Source organism: Cryptotermes secundus, unplaced genomic scaffold (genome assembly GCF_002891405.2).
Source record: "Cryptotermes secundus unplaced genomic scaffold, Csec_1.0 scaffold27, whole genome shotgun sequence".
NCBI lineage: Eukaryota > Metazoa > Arthropoda > Insecta > Blattodea > Kalotermitidae > Cryptotermes > Cryptotermes secundus.
In genome coordinates this window covers 1896046-1917138 of record NW_019745078.1, presented here as the reverse complement: position 1 = coordinate 1917138, position 21093 = coordinate 1896046, and the positions used below count along the sequence as shown (strand labels likewise).

General features: G+C 38.9%; 1 protein-coding gene across 1 annotated transcript in view; it reads right to left on the bottom strand.

Moving 5' to 3' along the window:
• The window catches only part of LOC111874813 (probable ATP-dependent RNA helicase spindle-E), a 60327-nt gene that overhangs the window by 37257 nt on the left and 1977 nt on the right, over positions 1-21093 (bottom strand). Inside the window, exons 2-9 of the mRNA XM_023870619.2 lie at positions 16621-16830; positions 12365-12568; positions 11575-12000; positions 9798-9971; positions 7544-7737; positions 3098-3249; positions 1306-1472; positions 615-782 (exon numbers count right to left, since the gene is read on the bottom strand). Coding sequence (XP_023726387.1) covers positions 615-782; positions 1306-1472; positions 3098-3249; positions 7544-7737; positions 9798-9971; positions 11575-12000; positions 12365-12568; positions 16621-16809 — 1674 coding nt within the window. The 5' untranslated portion in view covers positions 16810-16830. The remainder of the gene's footprint in view (positions 1-614; positions 783-1305; positions 1473-3097; positions 3250-7543; positions 7738-9797; positions 9972-11574; positions 12001-12364; positions 12569-16620; positions 16831-21093) is intronic.

Sequence of the window (21093 nt, the reverse complement as noted above, 5' to 3'; positions counted from 1 at the left end):
TAAAGGTTGTGACCAAAAATCATGTAAATAGAACAACAATTTATATCTTAAATTTAATTTTAAAAAAATCTTTACACGCATAGAATGCGCGATATCATATGATGTCGTTCGGGAATTTGGCCTTACTTTTAACGTCATATGACGTCGTTAGATTACATTAGATCATGCAGGAAGGAAGGCTGTCTCCTTATAAAGGTGGTGACCAAAAATCATGTAAATAGAAAAACAATTTATATTTTTAATATAATATTAAAAAAAACCTTACACGTGTGGAATCCGCGACATCATATGATGACGTTCGGCCAGCTGCCCTAACTTTTAACGACATCATATGATGACGTTCGTCCGATAAAGGTTAATGGCAGAAACTTACAAAGTATGAAGATGGGATGGTCTCTAATGGCACAATGTTCATACAAAGATTCATGAATATCTCCCATCTGGTTAAGGTCACTGAGGCGAAGGGAGGGACGAGACACAATATGGATAGACACACAGATAAACCGTAAGCTTGCATTTCCTTACAAAATAAGCAAATTAACAGATAAACTACAGACTAACCAAGTGTAAACCTTTATATGGAATTTGTCTGTTATCAAAAAGGGCAAACTTACCTCTTTTAACAAAAGGATTGAATTCTCGAGGTTGGTGAGATCTGGTGGATCCAAAGTGAGAGCCAATAAGGCTTTAGGTTCCCCCATATCAAACAGCTTGGCCTGAAGAATCAATCGATCAAGTGGGCATCGCAAGATCTCAGGTACACCCTCATCATCCAAAACTCGCTGTGAACATTACACTACACGTTAGAGTCAAATTACTATAAAAGAACATTTCTCTCTCTGGAAATGAAGGGTTCTTACTTTATTTATAGAAGCAGTACAGACAGCAAAATGAGGATATAAGGAATTTATTTGGGGTTAATAAAATGACTAACAACATTAGGGCATATAAGACATGGGAAAATCATGCTTGCCAGATGCCAGACTGTAGGTTACCAAAGTGTTTCTAACTATAGACCTCAAGGATCACAATTCAGGAAGGATTTGAGATTTATGACAACCACAAATGAGATGGTGAGAACAATATGTGGAATCCCAGAACATGTCTACAGGCTCCAAACATTGTAAGGAAGACGAAGAAGGCTGCGAGTCATGAAAAAATGGCAGAAGGCAAGATGAGTGAAATGTGAAATTGCGAATCTCCTTTGCATCTAGCATTAAGACATAAACTGACCTATACTGTTGAAAGCACAGTAAGAAAGTATACTAAAGAAAGAATAATAGACAGAACTAGACATTCACTTACATCATAAAAGAACTGTGGTACAAGTCTGTAAACCCGACCTTCAGCAACACGTCCTGAACGGCCTGCACGCTGAGTACAGTTTGCTTTCGAAGCCCAGCAAACTTGTAGGCTGGTGAAGTTTGTGTTTTGATCGCATATCAATTGTTTTGTCAAACAAAAATCAATCACTGCAATATAAATCAGAATTATTTAGGCAAAAGCCTATATTTGCATAAAAAATCAGTGCTTTGCCAAACAAGTCAATTACAAGTAGATTCCTTTGGGAATGATATTTATAGCTTTCAACTCCTTCGTGGTCATGTTAGATCTGGAAGGCTTAGACTTTTCTAACACGGACCTGATTTTCTGGACGATGGAAAAAGTCCAAACCCCCAGTAATTCTGTAAGTCAAATACAGTAATACAAATCAGAAATTATTCAAGCAAAATCAACTAAAACGAACATTCATGCAATTCCCAAATGTTTTCTAGAAAGAGTTACCTCAAATTTATTTCTGTTTAGTAACATAAGTTAAATTATACACATGTACGAGTAACTTTTATGTTATAAATACACTTTCATGAAATTTCACATTTTAGAGACTTAAAAGAAGTCCAACACAATTTATTTTAATACCAAAAAATGTATATGAAACTGAAGTTTTAATTTGAAAGCTTTACGTTTTTTGTTATGAACACAATTGAGAGGGGGGGAATAGCGGTAGTGTAGCTGGTTGCTGAAGGTCATGGATTCAATTCCCAACGAGGTGACTGGATTTTTCATTTGACCTAATCCTTCCAGCTGCACTATGGTCCTCGGGTCGACTCAGCCTCTAACAGAAATGAGTACCAGGAGTCTTCCTGGGGGTAAAGGGAGGCCAGTGTGTAAGGCTGACAACCTGACAGCTGTGAGCAAATTGTCTAGAAATCATGGGAGCCTTGACATCTCACAACCCCACTGGTCTCTACAGCCTATTTGCTGTATCGTCTTGCTGTGGAGTCAGTGAAAGGACTAGCTATTGTGAAATACAACTTTCGTCATTTCAATTGTGTTGCATTTCATTCATACTTGCTGAAACATCCTGACATTTTAAAAGAAATTACGTCAACAGAAAAATATTCATGGTCTGTTAAGATTGGAACATAGTGACTGGATTACAATTGAACAAATATAGGCCTAAATGTATTGTAGTGACTGAAATTTGACTGCAAAATTAAGTGTATTGTTAAAGTTTTTATGCATTCCAAGTTTATTATATGAAATAATGAAGTAAGTGACTTGACATTAATTGTTTGAAAGTAAATGACTTTGTATCATTGACCATTGTGTGTACTGTATGTGTTAGAAGTTACAAAGGGGCTGGTACGGCTCAATTTGTATGTATGGGGTCATCATTTTTAAGTTTCAAAATATGGTAACCCTCATACGGTGTCCTCATTTTTATGTTTCAAAATATGGTAACCCTACTACCATATGACTTACAAATCAAAATGATTATTCATGATCATTTCCTTCCACTGATAGAAACAGATGAAGAAATTTTAAGCATCATACTACATGGAGAAACAGTGGTGGGTAGGAATCCATATACTCTTGACCATTATAGAATTAAATCATCATCCAGTCCATAGCCGCCATTTCAATAACTAAACAAGAGCGAGTGATTTCCTAATTCTATACTCTCAGGGATGTAAATTTTGGGTATAACTACTAGCTTATTTTTCTAAAACCATTTCACAAATAACTCAAATCTTAGTCTGTAGCACATTATAACCAACTTCAAAAATATCAATAGTTTTAACATTACTATTACCATATACTATATCAGGCAGTGTTATAGAACTCTCTGCAATATTTGTTGACAAAATGATCTTCCTGGAGCCTGCTGGTGGTAGCTTGAAGACTGACTCCTGCTCATCAGTGGTGATGGTTGAGTGGAGAGGTCTCACCCACCATTTAAGGTGACTATAAAAATAACAAGCGTTCTTGCATATTATTGAAATTACTCTCTAATCATACAGTATTTACCCCTTCCAAATGCAACCCTCATTCTGGAAAGCAGGAACATACTAACCTCATTATCAGGAAAACCCTTGAAGGGATCCACAACTACAAGCTGTCCACTGGGAAGTGTTCTGTTGCCTCTGCTGTGGGGCCTGGTAGTGAACAACTTCTCTGGGGACTACTCAAAGATAATTTTAATGGTGTGGGTTATGCAGATGATATTGCACTCCTAATAAATGGAAAATTTCTTCATAAGGTATCAGAGATGTTCTCTTTGGTGAGAAAATACACCTGTCCAGGTGTAAGCTAAGCTTGGACAACAGACTGACAGGGAAGGCAGAGCTGGACAAAGTAAAAAGCAGAGTCTGCAAAGTAGGGTCTCTACAGACATTTTGGGAAAACATGGGGAATAAAACTGAAGGTGTTATACTGAATATACATCATGGTGGTTACAACTATAATCTTGTATCCAGCCCTAATGTTGTTAGTGTAGGTTTGACTATGAAACTAGTAGGCTGAAATCAGTAAACTGCAGAGGTTAACCTATTCAGGTGTAACTGGAACTATGAAGACAGCATCTATACCTGCAATTGAGGTCCTCTGGGGCTTCTTCCCAGTCATTTGAAGATGGAGGCTGAGATTCAAGTAGGACTTTACAGACTCAACTGCAATGAACATTGGAAGCCCAGATCTATATGGTAGGGGTATACTGACAAGGCTTGGGATGTAAAGAAGGAACTCATCTTACTGATGGGAGATTATAAAATGATGCCAAGACACGTACTTAATAACCCATTCACAGTAAGATTTCCAGACATAAGTTAGTGGAAAAGCAGATTTTGCCCAGGATGAATGAAGACACTACTGCAAGGGTGTATGGATATGGTATAAGGAAGAGGCTTAGCTTTAGCCTTGCCAATACATCAGGGTATTAAGGCATGTGCAAGCGAGAACGCAGATAGGGGCCTTGAAAATAGGAACACTATATCAGATCAAGTAGTCAAATTATTTTTAAAGCACTTGACAATCACCAGATCAAGTTAGTCTGGGACTGACATCAAGCTCTAATGAAAACTGGCTGATCACAGCAGGGTACAGAGGATAAGAGTACCAAGACATAGGGGAAATGAAGGGAATCAAATTACTGACCAATTATCTAAGATAGGGCCTAACATCTATTCACAGGACCGTTTGTATCTTGAAAAGAGTTGCCAAGACAGCTATTATGGATGACTGAATGAAAAAACAAACCCTACTAGGAATAATGGCAGTTTGCATTTGAACAAAAAGATGTGAAGGATTTCCTTCAAGCACCCTCCACTGAAAGAATTACAAACTACAAGGTGGTTCAAATATGACTGGGACTGTATGGCAGATGTGTCAGAAGGTTCCATTTCAATTTCCAGAGGGTTTCCATTGTTGTTTTGGCCATATGGGGGCGTGCATTGTCTTGAAAGAAGGCTACCCGCTTTCCACCTGTCTTCCGCTTGGATTGGATCTTTTCCTTCATGTCTGTTGCCAGGAGGTCTAAGTAATAAGCTGCATGACTGTTCTGGCATCTGTCAGAAAGTCTACATGGATAACCCCCTGCCAGTCCCAGAAGAATATTGCCATCACTTTTCCTGCCGAACGGCTCCTCCGCGCTCTCTTTGGTTTGGGAGAACTGGTATGCCGCCACTCTCATGATGACTGCTGGGACTCAGAAATGAAGTATTGCACCCACGTTTCATCATGTTTCATCGGTGGTCACTATAGACTTCAAAAATGCATTACCTTCATCTTCAAACTGCTGTAGGAGACGACTGGCAGCTTTCATGTGCACCATTTTGTTCACATCCATCAAAGTGCGTGGTACCCACCCTGCATTCACCTTGCGATAGTGCAGGTGGTATTTCATGATGTCTTCTACACTACCAACACTGATGGACAGCATTGCTCCAAGTTCCTTGATAGTGATGCGCCTATTCTCATGAACAAGCGTGTCTGCATGATCAATGTTGGGCTCGGTGACGGATGTTCGTGGCTGACCATCATGTGGTTCATTCTCCATGTGCTCTCTGCCCTCTCTGAAGCACTTATACCACTCACAACATACGGGTCCGTGAGAGTCATTCTGTGGTGAATTTCAGCGGATGGGACGTTTTCTCCGAGGAATTTGATTACAATGCATTGTTCCATGCTCCGTGGTACCTTCTGTTCGCTCATCACTCTAGCAACTGACAGACAGGACTGAACAGGTTCTACCCCGAACAGGAGGGAGGGTGGAGGTGTGGCTTCACTCTCTCAAGGTCGCACAGCTGCTGCGCAGTGCAGCTTGTTTACACACAAATCAGTCCCAGTCATATTTGAACCACCTTGTATTAGAATAGAACAGAATCAGCTGAGACTACTGACAGAATTGCTAACAAGATACTGTCAATATTACGAGGAGGAAACAGCCTTGCATGTATTGCAACTGTGAAGCCCTAGCTAAAACAAAATTTTGTCATTTATCAAAATACATGTAACCATCATTTACCCATGCTTAATAGAATAAAATCTGGTAGTTAAAACTCTCTGAATAAATTACCATTAAATTTTTGTCATCCCACTTTACTTCAAATTGTGTAGTGTACTTTTGAGATTCACAGACTAGCAGCACCATTTATTTTTGATAAAATCCTTTTTGCTTTTTGTGCTAGCCCAATGTGCAATCATGTGTTATAATATTCAGTAATGTCAGTGAAGTGTGTGTGTGATCTATGTGGAATCTGTTTTGACGATGTACTGAAGTTCAAATCTGTTGAATGTGCAGAATAAAATCAAAGAGAGCAACAGGAAGAAAGTTCATAACCAGAGAAATATTTATGACAGGTAGGAGACACTAGAAGCTTCTCTCAAGCTAACAAAACATGTCTTCAGATCACCTGCCATTACTTTACAGATATACTGTACTGTAACTGGTCACTTGCACAGGTGTGAATAATGAAAATCTGTAGTATCTGTGGTTTAGGATATATTACTTCATGACAGTGGCACATTTGTAATAGAAGATGAACATATATTCGGCAAAATAAAATTACACATAAAAAAGGTAAAGCCATCCCTGTAACAGGCCATGAAAGCCCATGGGGTTGTGAAATGTCGAGGCTCCCATATTCTCTCTACGCAATTAGCTCACAGATGGCAGTAAGGTTGTCAGGCTTACGCACTGGCCACCCTTTACCCCCCAGGAAGATTCCTGGTACTTATTTCTGTTGGAGGCTGAGTTGACCCCAGGGCCATAGTGTGGCTGGAAGGATCAGGTCAACTGAAAAAATCCAAAATCCACCTCATTGGGACTTGAACCTATGACCTTCTGGGTTGTAGCATAATATCTCAACCAACTATGCTACTATGTGCCTTACACATTAGAAAGAGAAATTTTAAGATTCTAGGTCAGCCTTTTTTTTTTTTAATTCGCTTAGTGGGGGGTGGAGTCCAACTGGGTCCACTCGGCATGGCGGCCACTGATTGGCTTATTGTAGCCTGCCCTGGGTGATTATGATGATGGAGAATTTGGTGGAATGAAGATTGGCAGGGGAAACCGAAGTACTCGGAGAAAACCCGCCCCAGCGCCACTTTGTCCACCACAAATCTCACTTGACCAGACCAGGGATTGAACCTGGGCCACCGCAGTGCAAAGCCAGCGACTAACCGCTTGAGCTATGGCGCGGCCTCCCATGGGTCAGACTTACTTTAGTGTGGGCTTCATGTTAAATGCGAATCTCACAAAAGGGTCTTGAATCCAAAGGAGGTATTGACCACTCAACGATGATATTCAGTCGGCCTGGTCACAAATGTATAGAATACAAAAACAATTATAAACTTTATCAACGTTTGTAGAAAAGCTGGGATAGTGCAGTCTGTATAGTGACTGGCTATGGGCTGGATGACACAGGGGTTGGAGTTAAAGTCCCAGTGGGGGCAAGAATTTTTATTTATCCATGTCATCCAGACTGGTTCTGGGGCCCTCCCAGCCTCCCATCCAATGGTACTGGGGGGCTTCTTCCCCAGGGGTAAAGCAGCTGAGCCGTGAAGCTGACCATTCGCCTCCAACTATTGGTGAGGTCAATAAAATGTGGTTCTATACATTCACTCCCCCATACGTCTTCATGGTGTAGTGCTTAATTAGTTAAACACAGGGAAAACTTTATTTTTTCACCACTGTGAGTGAGATATGAGAGAGGGAGGGAAGATTAATATACAAAGAGTCTGTGACTACCTTAGTACTCACTTTGCCAAAGCAGTTCTGTGCAACAGACTGTATAACTCTTCTATTTCATATAGCCCAGGCAAGAACACAAGCACAGCACCCTTCTCAGTCTTCTCACTTCGTTGCTCAAGTCCATCAAATTCTTTGATTAATTTAACTGCCAATTCATAGCCATGTCCTGTAATGCCTGGTTCTTCTTCTCGAATTTCAGGAAGCTATTTTAAAAACAAATTTAAACATATAACAAACTACTGTACACTTCCTGACTCACTCACATTAACAGATGTATATTTTGAATTACAGAAAATTACAAAAGCAGAAAGTTCCATCAAAATCTGGAGTACTGAAACCATTAGAAATTTCAAGCCATGTCAAAATTCAAATTCAGAATACTTTATCCACCATTATTATTACACTGACACACACCCTTCTGGAAAAAAATTCAGAGAATGTGTTGTCTGACACAGGCAAGAGACTTTTCTCTTCTCCACAGCATCCAGACCAGCTCTGGGGATCACCCAGCCTCCTATTTTATGGGTATTGCAGGCTATTTCCCCTGGGGGTAAAATACCAGGGACATGAAGCTGATAACTCACAGCCAGGCCCGTATAAGACCATGGGATAAGAACTCACCTCTATCAGTTACAGAGCAGAACCCAGATACTCCCGTCTTTCCCTACTTGCGAGACACCTAAGGGTGTACAGGAAGCGAAATCTTGCCTACCAGCACCAACAACCACAATTCTCCTCCTATCCCACCTAACTTCTCGACATCCATGAGAAGAGGGAGGACGGTGATAATTGGAGCACAACGTAGGAGCAAGGAGGACGGTTACAAAGTGGTAACCAATGTAAGGGCCCAATGAAGTGAGCGGTTAGACATGTTCGTGACAACTCCAAGGTTAGTGTGTGGTGGAACATCACGTTGGACTGTTCTCCTTCCGATTCCTTGCAAGTTACCAAGATATGCTGCAGAACTTCATGTTCCCATGGCGAGCTGAAGCTGATGGCCTCATTTACCAACAAGATGGTGAACCACACAATTTTGGCGACATTTTATGCACTGCTGTGGACAGACAATTTCCCGGTCCATGGATCAGAATGCGAGGGCTCAACGATTGGCCCCAGTGGAGTCCTGACTTGACACCTAAGGACTTCTTCTTCTGGGAGTACATCAAAGAATGTGTACTGTGAAAGGGTAGAGTCTCTTCCAGATTTGCACTGAAGGTTTACACTGGCTATCACTGTGGTGCCTGTGAATGTGCTACATTGGGTGTGGGGTAAAACAGAATTTTGTTTTGACATCTGTAGGGCTGTCAGTGGTGTTCACTGAATTCCACTAAATGACAGTAAAGCTAGGTGAAATTGTCTATTAGTTTTTGTTAATACATTTTTATATCAAAGCAATGCATAAAAATTTAAAACTAATCTCTGGAGTCCTATCTCAGACATTCTGATTTATTTCATAATACCTGTAACAAGTCAACTATGCCAAATCGCTACTGCCTCTGTGGTCGAGTGATCAGAGTTCCTGGCTACAGATCCAGAGGTCCTGGTTTGATTCCTGGCGCTACCAGATTTTCTGAAAAGTAGTGGGTCTGGAACAGGGTCCACTCAGCCTTGTGAGGATAATTGAGGAGCTATTTCAAGGAAATAGCAGCTCCTGCCTATAAAACCGAAATTAAAGGCAAGAGGGATTCATTGTTCTGACCACGTGACACCCTCTATCTGCTAAAGTTGGCACTAACTTCGCTGACAAGCGGTGGTCGCTTGGTCAGTATAGTTTGCTTGTGGACTGAAACCATGGAGTTTGTTTGTTTTTTATGCCTGATAGCTTGGAAGGAAAAGAAGGATGATAATGTGAGATCTGATGTTCTCATGACCAATGTCTTTCAAAATATGATGCTGTGTAATCTGGTATCATACTTTCTACACCGAGCATAAATTAAATTATCCCCATCAGAAATTAAACCTGAAATTCTTTGATTTTAAGTAACAACAGTTTATAATGCAGCTAATCTATACTGGTCACAAAACTGGAATGAACTTGGTGCATTTGACGATGATATATGATGTAGATACATGTAGAGCAGGAACTTCTCAAGAGCAGAATGTGGTAACTATCACAGCTTACAATCACCACATGTGGATATTGAATGAGTAGTGCATCAGATGGCATCAATGATTCTTGGGTCACATGAAAATCCTTTTGTACCTCTGACAGATTTTATGTCATATGTTAGTGATGGAGTTTACAGATATAACGTGAACTTACCGGTCCTAGCACACCCATCTGACATAAGTAGTATATGTTGATCATGAAAGAAGTTTTCAGAGCGTGAGATTTATCAAGATCTATGATTGGAGCTGGTTCCAACTTCCCAAGGACAGGGAATGAAAAATATTCTGAAAATCTCTGCACATTAAATGTTGCTGACATGAGAATCACCTGTGAAATAAAAAATTAATTTCCAGTTAAAATATATTTACTTTTTAAGAACTTTATGAAATGAATACATTAATTTTCATACACTGCAGTTAACATGTGTACTACTGTGTAAATTGCATAGGAAAATACCATAAAATATTTATATGAGGAAATAACTGAAGAAGGTTTTTAACACTTCTGTCTTCTTGTGACATAAAATTTCCTGTTCCCCCCTCACTTTTCTCACTATATGTTTCTATAAGTCTATCTTCAGCCATGGTAGCTCAGTCAGTATAATGATGGGCTAAAGAATGGATAGTCGGGATCTGATTCATGGTAGGGGCAAGAGATTTTTCTCTTCTCCTCAGCCTCCAGACTGGCTCTGGGGCCCACCCAGCCTCCTATTTTATGGGTATTGCAGGCTATTTCTCCTGAGGGTAAAATAGCAGGATGCTGATCACTCACATCCATCTACTGACAAGGTCAAGAATGACGGTGCTATTCTTCCTCTTGCCCATAAGAGGTGGTACCAGAAAGTTCGAAATCTGTTGTACCTGCTTGGTGAAAGAAGATGAGAGGGGAGGCCAAGGCCACACTTAGGAAAGCCTATTGCATCAACATCAGAAGGGCTAGGATCAGGTATTAACGGCAGGCACGTAAGGCTGACAACCTTACCGCCATCTTTGAGCCGATTGTCTAGATCAGTGCTGTCCAATGTTCTTATGTACTTGGGCACAATTCACTGATGCCTATGGAGGTGCGGGTGCCACCACACTACTACTACTACTACTACTACTACTAATAATAATCATATTTTTCGAAAATATTTAACAGTACTCAGACGTTCAAAAATGTCTTGTCTTACAATTTGAATTAATATTAAAATCGGCTCAATTATATGTGGTTACGGAGGGCACCAGAAAAATATACCATGGGCGCCGTGTTGGACAGGGCTGGTCTAGATAATGTGGGACCCTCAACATCTCACAACCCTATGGGCCTTCATGGCCTGTTACAGGTATAGCTTTACTTTTTACTTACTTTATTGTTCAAATTATCCCCATTTATTTCACTTGGTCCCTGTAACCATTGCAATTTGACTTGTTTTCTTTGGTCTAATAATTTTGAGCATCCTTCATTGAACCATGGCTTATGCTGCTTTGGTTTGTAATAACCTATACTCTCTTTGGCAGAAATTTTGATATTCTCTCTAATAGTTTCCCAAGCTTTATTAACATCCATATCAGTGTCTAATTTTTCCAAAGCTACGAACCTATTTAAGATTTCAATATGATGCTACTCTTTACTCTCTACATCATTTAATTTCTAGAAACTGAACCTCTCTATATGAACTGTTTGTGTTGTTTGTTTACTCACTGTCAGCCTTTCCCTAACCTTTGCCACCACCAGGTGGTGGTCAGTATCACCATCTGCTGGCCCGAATGATCGGACATGAGATCAATCACAAAAGAAATTAACACTCTGTGGATACTTCTTAACATATCTACAAAATGCTGTCCTTATAAAAAGCAATATAATAAATGCTTTAAATGATGTATGTACTTGATGACATTGGAGGAGTTAAATTAAATATTGCCACAACAGTACAACACACAAAACTTACCTTGACACCACGCGAATTTGTTCGCAACAGCTTCCGGACTATGAGAAGAGTGAAGTCCATGTCTTCATCCCTTTCATGAACTTCATCCACTATAACATGTGTATAATCATTCATGTTCCTTTTATTGATGAATTTCTGAAGCAGCACCCCTGTTGTGCAGAATGTAAGGCGTGTATCACCTGATGTTTTATTGTTTAATCCGACCTGATAACCTACCAATGTTCCCAGCGGCCAATTGCGCTCTTCACTTACTCGTTTAGCAACAGTAATGGCTGCAATTCGTCGTGGTTGAGTTATGACGATATTACAGTGAACACCATTCCCAACACAAGAGTCCAAGATAAACTGTGGCACTTGAGTGCTTTTTCCACAACCAGTGGCACCCTGGATTACAGTTACTTGGTTTGTTTCTACCATGGACACAATCTGAAAATGATGGATATAAGTAACAAGAAAGTTTAAGGAAATAACTATAAAGTTCTGGAGTTGCTTCAAGCTTAAAGAAACCTAATAAAAATGTTTCACAGTGTTCAAATATTCATTTAAAATCTGTATCCATGTTTCCAGTAGTACCATCCCAAATTTCACAAGCCTTGCTACAGTGGTTATAAATAAACAGAATAAATTATGAAAAGTATTTTGAAATTAAAAAAAAAATGTATCCCTGAGGAGATGAAGTGCCTCACGAGATAAAATGCGGCTAGATGGACAGACATGATGCCTACCAACTGCACAAATTTCCAGAAAAAAAAAGTCAAAAGTGCTGCATAATTAACTACATTTTACTAACCTTATCCTTGTAATCCATTATAGGCAGTGAATTCTGTGCACTGTGGACAAAGCTATAGTTGTTATAGACTTGTGTCAGTTCTTCATGCAACAGGTCATTAACATTTGGTCCAGCACCCACTGAGGTGAGTTCTTCCACATCATACATGCTGCTTGAATCAGGGCCTTCTGCTGCCTCCTGTATATTCTGCTCACTTTGCAGAGACTGCAACATGCATGTAAGACATGGATGGTGTATGGTATTTTAGCTCTCTTTGAGATAATGAAGAATTTACATTAACTTAAGGAAAGAGATCACTTGGGAGATCGAGACGGGTGAATATGGACCTTGAAGAAACAGGGTGTATGGGTGTGAATTACATTCATCTGTTTAAGACATGTCCATCGGCATGCTAACGCGAACATGGCAACAAACTTTCAGGTTCCATAAATAGTAGGAAAATGTTTCATCAGACAAATTAAAACTTCAATGACTCTGTTCCATGGAGTTAATTATATAAGTCAATTATGAATTCAAGTTATTCCTGCAGTTCCCTGTTTATTCACAAAAATTCTCTGCCTCCAATCTCAACATACAGGTATTCCTCACATGACTGATGGTAGTGAATAGGCAAACTGGTTGTGAAAATCAGCAATGTTGAGTTCTGCATTTATGGTCATTGACATTGACAGTACGTAAAATCTCAGTAGAAATATCTGGTGGATCTTCTAGTCGAGACATTTAAAGATAACTGTGTTCCAATCTCTGACTGCACACACAACAGTAGATGGGCAGAGGAGGTTACATGAACAAACCAAATTCCTTTTCATTCCTTAAACTCCTGCATTACCTCCCACACAATACTCTAGCCACCTTTCTTCCTGCCACTCTTGATCAGCCAGCAAACAATCTGCTCTAAAGTACTAGGTATTTAAACACCTACATTCCCTCTTTGTCTGATTTCAGATCCACTTTTATGCTATGCTGTGATCACATTTGGATAAACCAATGTAGCTTTTCTAATAAACACAGAACCATGAAGTAAAAAACACACTCTCCAGAAAGGTCTGTTTTACCACTAGAAACTGCACATTAGGTAATAGTTCCATAAGGTTATCCTAATGGAGGGTAATATTACACTTGTTTATGTATCTACAACTGGAATTCTTTATATTTTTAACCTACTTACTTACACATTGTGTAAACTTGTTTTCCCCTTTGGGCACACAACACTAGTTTCCTTCTTTCTGTTATGTAACTACTCATAAACACATGTGCTGTTAACCTTCCTCCCCCATGCCTCTGTACTTGAGTTTAAGTTTAGGAATGTACAGTCCACTAACACAGGCCTCACTGCTTAGCACACTATTTCATGTGATTTGTCTCCAGACAGGACTTGGGAGTTTGTTATTGTGCCCTTCCCTGTGCATGCAGAACGAGGTCAAAAAATAAGTTCTTCCTTGAGCTGCTAGTGGACCATTTACCCCAAGTATGCCTCTGGATTAGGAAAGGATATGACTGTTTGCTAAATGAAGAAACACCTCTTTTATCCATTTCTAAGTTCTGCAAATTTGCTGTAATTAATCATCATTGTGCAATATTTATTTATGTAACCCATGTGCACGTTACGATAACAGCCTACCTGGGAATTCAAGGCAATCACAGTCTGAGTGCTCCTCAGCTGCATGTTCATATAAGCTAATATATCTGCCTGCCTAGTGCTTTTCCAGTACACAGTTGTAAGACTGCCATGAACTCTATTCTGTCACCTTTCTTCATTTTGAGGTCTTTGGGGATTGTATGGGAATGTTCCATTTTTATGTCTGTACTATATCTGTGTCTCCTTAATTTATGTAATACCTAATAGTACTGGTTCATCTGCTGTTTGCTCCTCTTTGGTATTTTGGAAATTGTATCTGTTTGAACTTTTAATTTTTGTCTTATCTGTGATTTTGAAAGTAGAGGGACTATGCCCTACCACAAGATTTGTGGTGGACAAAGTCACACTGGGGCAGGTTTCCTGCGAGTACTTCGGTTTCCCCTGCCAATCTTCATTCCACCAATTGCTCCACAATCACCCTCACCTGTCATCTGGGACTGGTACAATAGGCCAGATGTGGCCACAGTACAAGGGACTTAGTCCCACCCCACTAGCAATAAAAAACATGCCCTACCACTGACTTCATAGTATCTATAACTGTCCTTTTTAGAAACTGACTCTTCTTTCTTTCGTGACTATGATTTTATTAACTTTGGCCATTACATTATGCATGGTCATGGGTGAAAGGCCTCGTGTATGTGCTGATTTGAATTTTTGCCTTAACTCCTGTAGAAGGTTCATGTTGTGTTTGGTTTATATGTCCTGCCTTGCACTGGTTCTGGTGTCTGGAGAAAAGAACTAGCTCTAACAATGGAAACCAAAGAATTAGGCTTTTTACATGAGGATGGAAGCAGAGTCCAGTTTCTGAATCATTGTTTTTAAATAAAATGGTCAATAACTGTAAAATTTAGTTGACAATTCTCTACCCACAATATCTTGCCAACATATTCCAATCTTCTCACAAGCTGCAGAAAGGCACCCTATAGTTATCACATCAACTGTGACATCTTGATGCTGCTATTCTGACACTGTTGTAAAATCTTTTAATGATGAATTCTTGTTTTGTTATTGCTGTTATGGAATTATTTGGACCTGAAGAGTTCCATCTTCTGGGATACAATGCCTTGTTGTCCACTGAAAGCCAACAATAATTCAGAGGAACACACTGCCTCTATCTTCATGGAAGAAGTGTAAGCCAAGAAAGAAACCAGCACAATCAGACAGAAAGCTCAGCTCAACTTGCTGCCTGCTTCTGCTAGTTTCTTCCTTCATTTGTGTGTTGACCCTGAAGATGGAAGTGACATGTTCCTCCCTCGAAAACATCAGGATCCCTCTAAACTGCATGGCATTGCAACCTAGAAAACTGTACTCTTCACAGTGAACTCCACGAGAACCACAAATCCTTTTATTGGACGATGATTATAGTTTTAACGTCCATTCAAAGAGAAATTTAATTCACAAGAGTACATATTTGCAAGGATGTATTAAAAAGGCAACAGTTAAACAATGGTTGTAGCATTTGATACAGACCCCCCTGTAAAAACGGTACAACACTGAGATAGATCAAACATTTTTAAATGTGGATAATGTGCCCAAAGATACTCATTAAATAAAAAAACACTGTAGTGATACTTAATGCTTACTTGCCCAACAAGACATGTTCTTATGGAATGAAGACAAATACTTGGAAATATCTCCAGGTAAAACAACAAACACATATACGGTGAGCATGCCGAGGAGCTATCTTTTCTGGTCATACACTTGGGGTAAGGCAGAACCCTTTAAAATTGTGTGGAGATGTCCGTGCAGCAGTGTCTTGTAAATGGACAAAAAGTGCTGATGGGGACTGTGTATGTATCTCCAAATACTCCCAGTGATGACTGGAAATCTCTTGATATTTTCCAACTTGGCTGGGTATTCTCCAAAATGCGCATAATGTTTAAGTTTTTGGCAAGGAGAGGTTGTGAGGGTATGCCAATCATATTGATGGGTGATCTTAATGTCAACATGAAAGATAATTACAATGCCGAACTTGTACAGTTCACGAAAGATACCTACGAACTTAACGTTCTTTTCGATCTTTCTCACGGAACGACTAGATCTAATTCTTGCATCAATGAAATGTGAACAATTTATCCTGCATGAACTATGTTTTGTACTTTCGCTATCACAGACATATCTTGAGTACAACCAATCACCAAGCTCCTAAACTCACTGATGTAACTACAAACTGAATGCTTTGGGTAATTTCAATAAATAAGGTACTGTACTCGTACATATAGTAATGTTTCAATGAGACTTAAATTTTAACATACAAATTATATTCATTCCAATACAAATTCCAATTTAATAATGTTTTCAATGTTAATCCTGTGAACCTAGGTTCCCCAATCATGTTCATTTAAACAGTTTAGGTACTTCGACTTCTATTGCCATTAATGCTGGACATACAGGGCTTATATTTTATTATACACTATAATATGGTATCTTTTGATACATTTTTATTGCACATACTGCTTTTGCTTTCACTACCCACCAAAACAAACATATATGCCAAATAATTCATCATATCTGAGCACTGTTGGACTTCAACTGTTTTCAAATTACATAGAAACCTTTTGAACTAAGCAAAAGGTGGCAGCTTACTGTATAAGAACACTGTACATATAATGCTTACCTGAAGGACCTCCTGCTCTTCTTGTATTTGATACTGTCTTACATAATCTCGACCCTTAAAAGGTTTCTTCATATCAGAAGGATTAGAAAACAGTTCATCAGAAGTCACAACATGACCTTGGGTTTGACTCCCTGGAACCATCACCCTTTCAAATGTCTTGGACATATCAAAAATATCCAGCAGATCCATTGTTCCAGATGTCAGTTAAACCTTGCAGACACATTAGAAAATTGCTTCAACATAAAGGGATGAAAAAAAGAACTACATAAGTGTGCAAAAAAAAAAAACATGCACACAGTGGTTGAGCTTAAGGTTTCCCATCTAAGAAATTAAAATGTCTGGGTCCCAAGAATAATTGATTTAAATCCTTTTTAAAATGTTTCCCTTGTAGAATACAAATCCTATATGCAAAGGACAAATTAAAGGCATGCAATCAACATTTTACTGAGGGTACTAAAAATAAGCCAAGCAAGAAACCAGTGAGAAAACAGGTCACAAGCAGACTGGTTTCTTGCTTCACTTATCCTTCAACCCTGAAGATGGTAGCAATATGTTCCTCAAAAACATCAACTGACATTCAACAGACAACACGGCATTTTATCCCAGAAGACAACATTCTAATAACCACTGCTGTGAGAAACTAAAATCTTACAATATTGTGACGCATAGACCCACTGCCAAGTAACAGTTGTGTAAACAGGTGACAGTAAAACACTCGTTGCTAGGGTACAGCCCTCTGGACATGTTTCCCTGACAACGAAGATGCAATAATGGACGAGACATTTTCAGTGTGGGTCGTGATGGGGCTATATAAGGACAAGTGGAGGCGGGGTCGAATACCCATACCGTGACCCTGCAAGTCATAGGAGACGATGAAAAAGGAAGTCTCAAATCTGAGACAGTAAAATAATGTTGTGAGTCCCGATGGACTTGGACCCGAGAAAGACTATGCTGGCAAAGGCCAGCAGCATATACAAAAGACAGACCTGTCCTCTTGTTAGAGAGGGTGCCCCACAGAAACAAGACCATAACTGTCAAAAAGTAATAAATATCTGGTCATAAGCCCCAGATGGGGCTCAACACCAAGACTTACTGATTGACAGACCACCAGTCGCAATGTGACTTTGACTACGATTTGGTTAAGTCAGAAGGCCACTGGTACATTTGACACATTTATTTAATCACTGCCTTTGACTGTTCCATTTTCCAAAGTCTTGGAAGGAAGCAAAAATCACGTTACTGAATTCCAGTAAGGACCCAAAATTCCCTCAAAATTTATGTCCGATTAGCCTCCTGTCCACAACAGGCAAACTATTTGAAAAAGTTATTCTGAAAATAGTCCAATAGTACATTGAAGAAAGGGGCCTGCTTAACGCAGGCCAATTTGGTTTCTGTGCATATCATAGCATGACACTGCAATGCATGAGGCTAACAGGCCTCTGTGACCCTTAATTTCAGCAATAAAATGTCTATGGCTGCGCTGTTCTTGCACATCGAGAAAGCCTTTGATACCACATGGAACTCTGGCTTGCTATATAAATTATCTAAATTGGAATTTTCAACCAGTTTGATCAAGCTCATTAGTTCCTTTCTTTTACATTGCAAATTCAGTGTTTTGGTAGGAGGTGAAATGTTTATGACAAGGTAAATGCAAGCAGGGGTGCTTCAAGGTTCTGTCCTGTCCCTTATTTTGTACATGTATATAAATGATGCCCCACCAAAGACCTGGTGTCTACCCAGCCCTCTTTGTCGATGACACCTATATGTATGTGGCAGATCGAAAGTCGTACAAAATCATGAAAATGCAAATGCTCACAACATTGGGCAAGGCACACTTTGCAGTGGTAAAGCATACAACGAAGTTGCTACCAAGCAACAGCTAGTGAAGACAGAGAATTTATGTGTGCTGTAGTAACAGCGAGTAGTAAACTTTGCCACATAAAAATCTTACTGTCAAAAGTACAATGTTTCCCCATCATAATATTCATAAATTTATGTGGATGTCTCCTGATGGGAAGACAACAATCAAATTGATCATATTTTGATAGACAGCAGACGGAATTCATGTATATTTGATGTCCTGATTATTCAAGGCAGCAGATTGTGATACTAACCACCAACTGGTGGTGGCAAAGGTTAGGCAGTCCGGAAATGAGTAAACAAACAATGCACAGTCCATATGGAGAGGTTCAATATCCAGAAATTAAATGAGGTAGGGGGTAAAGAGTAGTATTGTGCTGAAATCTCAAATATGTTCAAGGCTTTGGAAAACTTAAGACTGAGATGGATGTTAATAAAGCTTGGCAAGACACTGAGATGGATGTTAATAAAGCTTGGCAAACTATTAGAGAGAATATAAAAATTTCTACCAAAGAGATTCTAGGTTATTATGAACTGAAGAAGCATGAGCCATGATTTGATGAAAGTTGCTCAGAATTATTAGATCAAAGAAAACAAGCCAAACCACAGTGGGTACAGGACCCAAGTGAAATAAATGGGGGTAATCTGAACAATATAAGACATGAAACCAGCAGGCATTTAAGGAATGAAAGACAAAATTGATGAACTTGCAATGAACAGTAAGAACAAGAACATAAGAGATCTGTATAGAGGAATAAATGACTTTAAAGAGGGGTTATCAACCTACAAGTAACTTAGTTAAGGATGAGAATGGTGATCTGCTTGCAGATTCCCACATCATTTTGAGTAGGTGGAAGAAATACTTCTCTCAGTTATTGAACGTACACAGGGTCAGTGATGTTAGGCAGATAGAAATACATACAGCTGGGCGGTTAGTACTTGATCCTAGCCCTTCCGAGGTTGAAACCGCTATTTCAAAATTGAAAAGGTATAAATCGTCAGGTAGTAATCAATTTCTGGCAGAACCTATTCAAGCAGGAAGCAAAATATTACATTCTAAGATCCATAAGGTAATTAATTCTATTTGGAATAAGGAAGAATTGTGTGATCAGTGGAACAAATCTATTATTGTACTAGTTCACAAGAAGGGTTATAAAATTGACTGTAGTAATTATCGTGGGATATCATTTCTATTAATTTCATACAAAATTTTATCCAATATTCTTCTCTCAGGGTTAAGTCCATACATAGATGAAATTATTGGGGATCATCACTGTGGGTTTCAACATCACAGATCAAGTACTGATCATATCTTTTGTATTCGTCAGATACTGGAGAAAAAATGCGAGTAGAGTGAGACAGTATATCAGCTATTCATAGACTTCAAGAAAGCATATGATTCATTTAGGAGAGAAGTATTGTACAATATTCTGATACAGTTTGGGGTACCCATGAAACTAGTCAAGTTGATTAAAATGTGTTTAAACAAAACGTGGTAAATTTCGTATAGGTAAATATTTGTCTGATATTTTCCCTATCCAGAATGGTCTAAAACAAGGGGATGCTTTATCGCCATGCCTTTTCAACTTTGTCTTAAAATATGCCATTAGGAAGGTCCAGGAAAACCAGGTGGGATTGAAATGAAATGGGACACATCAACTGATAGTCTGTGCTGATGATGTGAAGCTACTGAGTGATAATACAGATACCACAAAGAAAAACACACAAATTTTAATCGATGCTAGTAAGGAGGTTGATCTAGAAGTAAATACAGAGAAAACTAAGTACATGTTGCTGCCTCATCACCAAAATGGAGGACAAAATCATGACATAAAGATGGGAAACAGATGTTCTGAAAATGTGGCACAGTTCAGATATTTGGGAGTGACGATAACAAATCAAAACCTGATTCAGGAGGAAATTAAGAGGAGATCAAACTCAGGTAATGCTTGCTACCATTCAGTCCAGAACCTTTTGTCTTCTTGTCTGCTATCCAAGAACATAAAAATTAGAATATACAAAACTATAATTTTACCTGTGGTTCTGTATGGGTATGAAACTTGGTTTTTGACATTAAGGGAGGAACATTCATTCATTCATTCATTCATTCATTCATTCTTTTATTAATCCCGTAGATCATGATACAATGATATAGGGCAAGTCTTTCAGCTAATCTATATTATTAAATTACAACAATCTTCAAACTATAAATTATATAAGATATACAACATTTTATACATTATATACTATATACTTCTGCTTATATCAGTAGCCAATATTCGAGAATTCATCGTTCAAATAGTCCTCTGTTGAGTAATAGCACCTCTGAATAAGTAACTTCTTCAGTTCCCTTGTGAACTGATTTTTGTTTTCTATTTCTTTTATGTTGTTAGACAATTTGTTGTAAAAGATACAGCCAGCTACTGAAGGATTACGATTATAAAGTTCTAAGTTGTGCCCATATATAGGATAAGTCTTTATTATTTCTTGTGTTATATGTATGTATTTGTTCATTCACTGTGCAGTTACACTTTTTTTTTACATATAGGCTTGTTTCTTGTATATGTAGCAAGTATACTGTTAGTATCTTTAGATTTCTAAAGCTATCCCTGC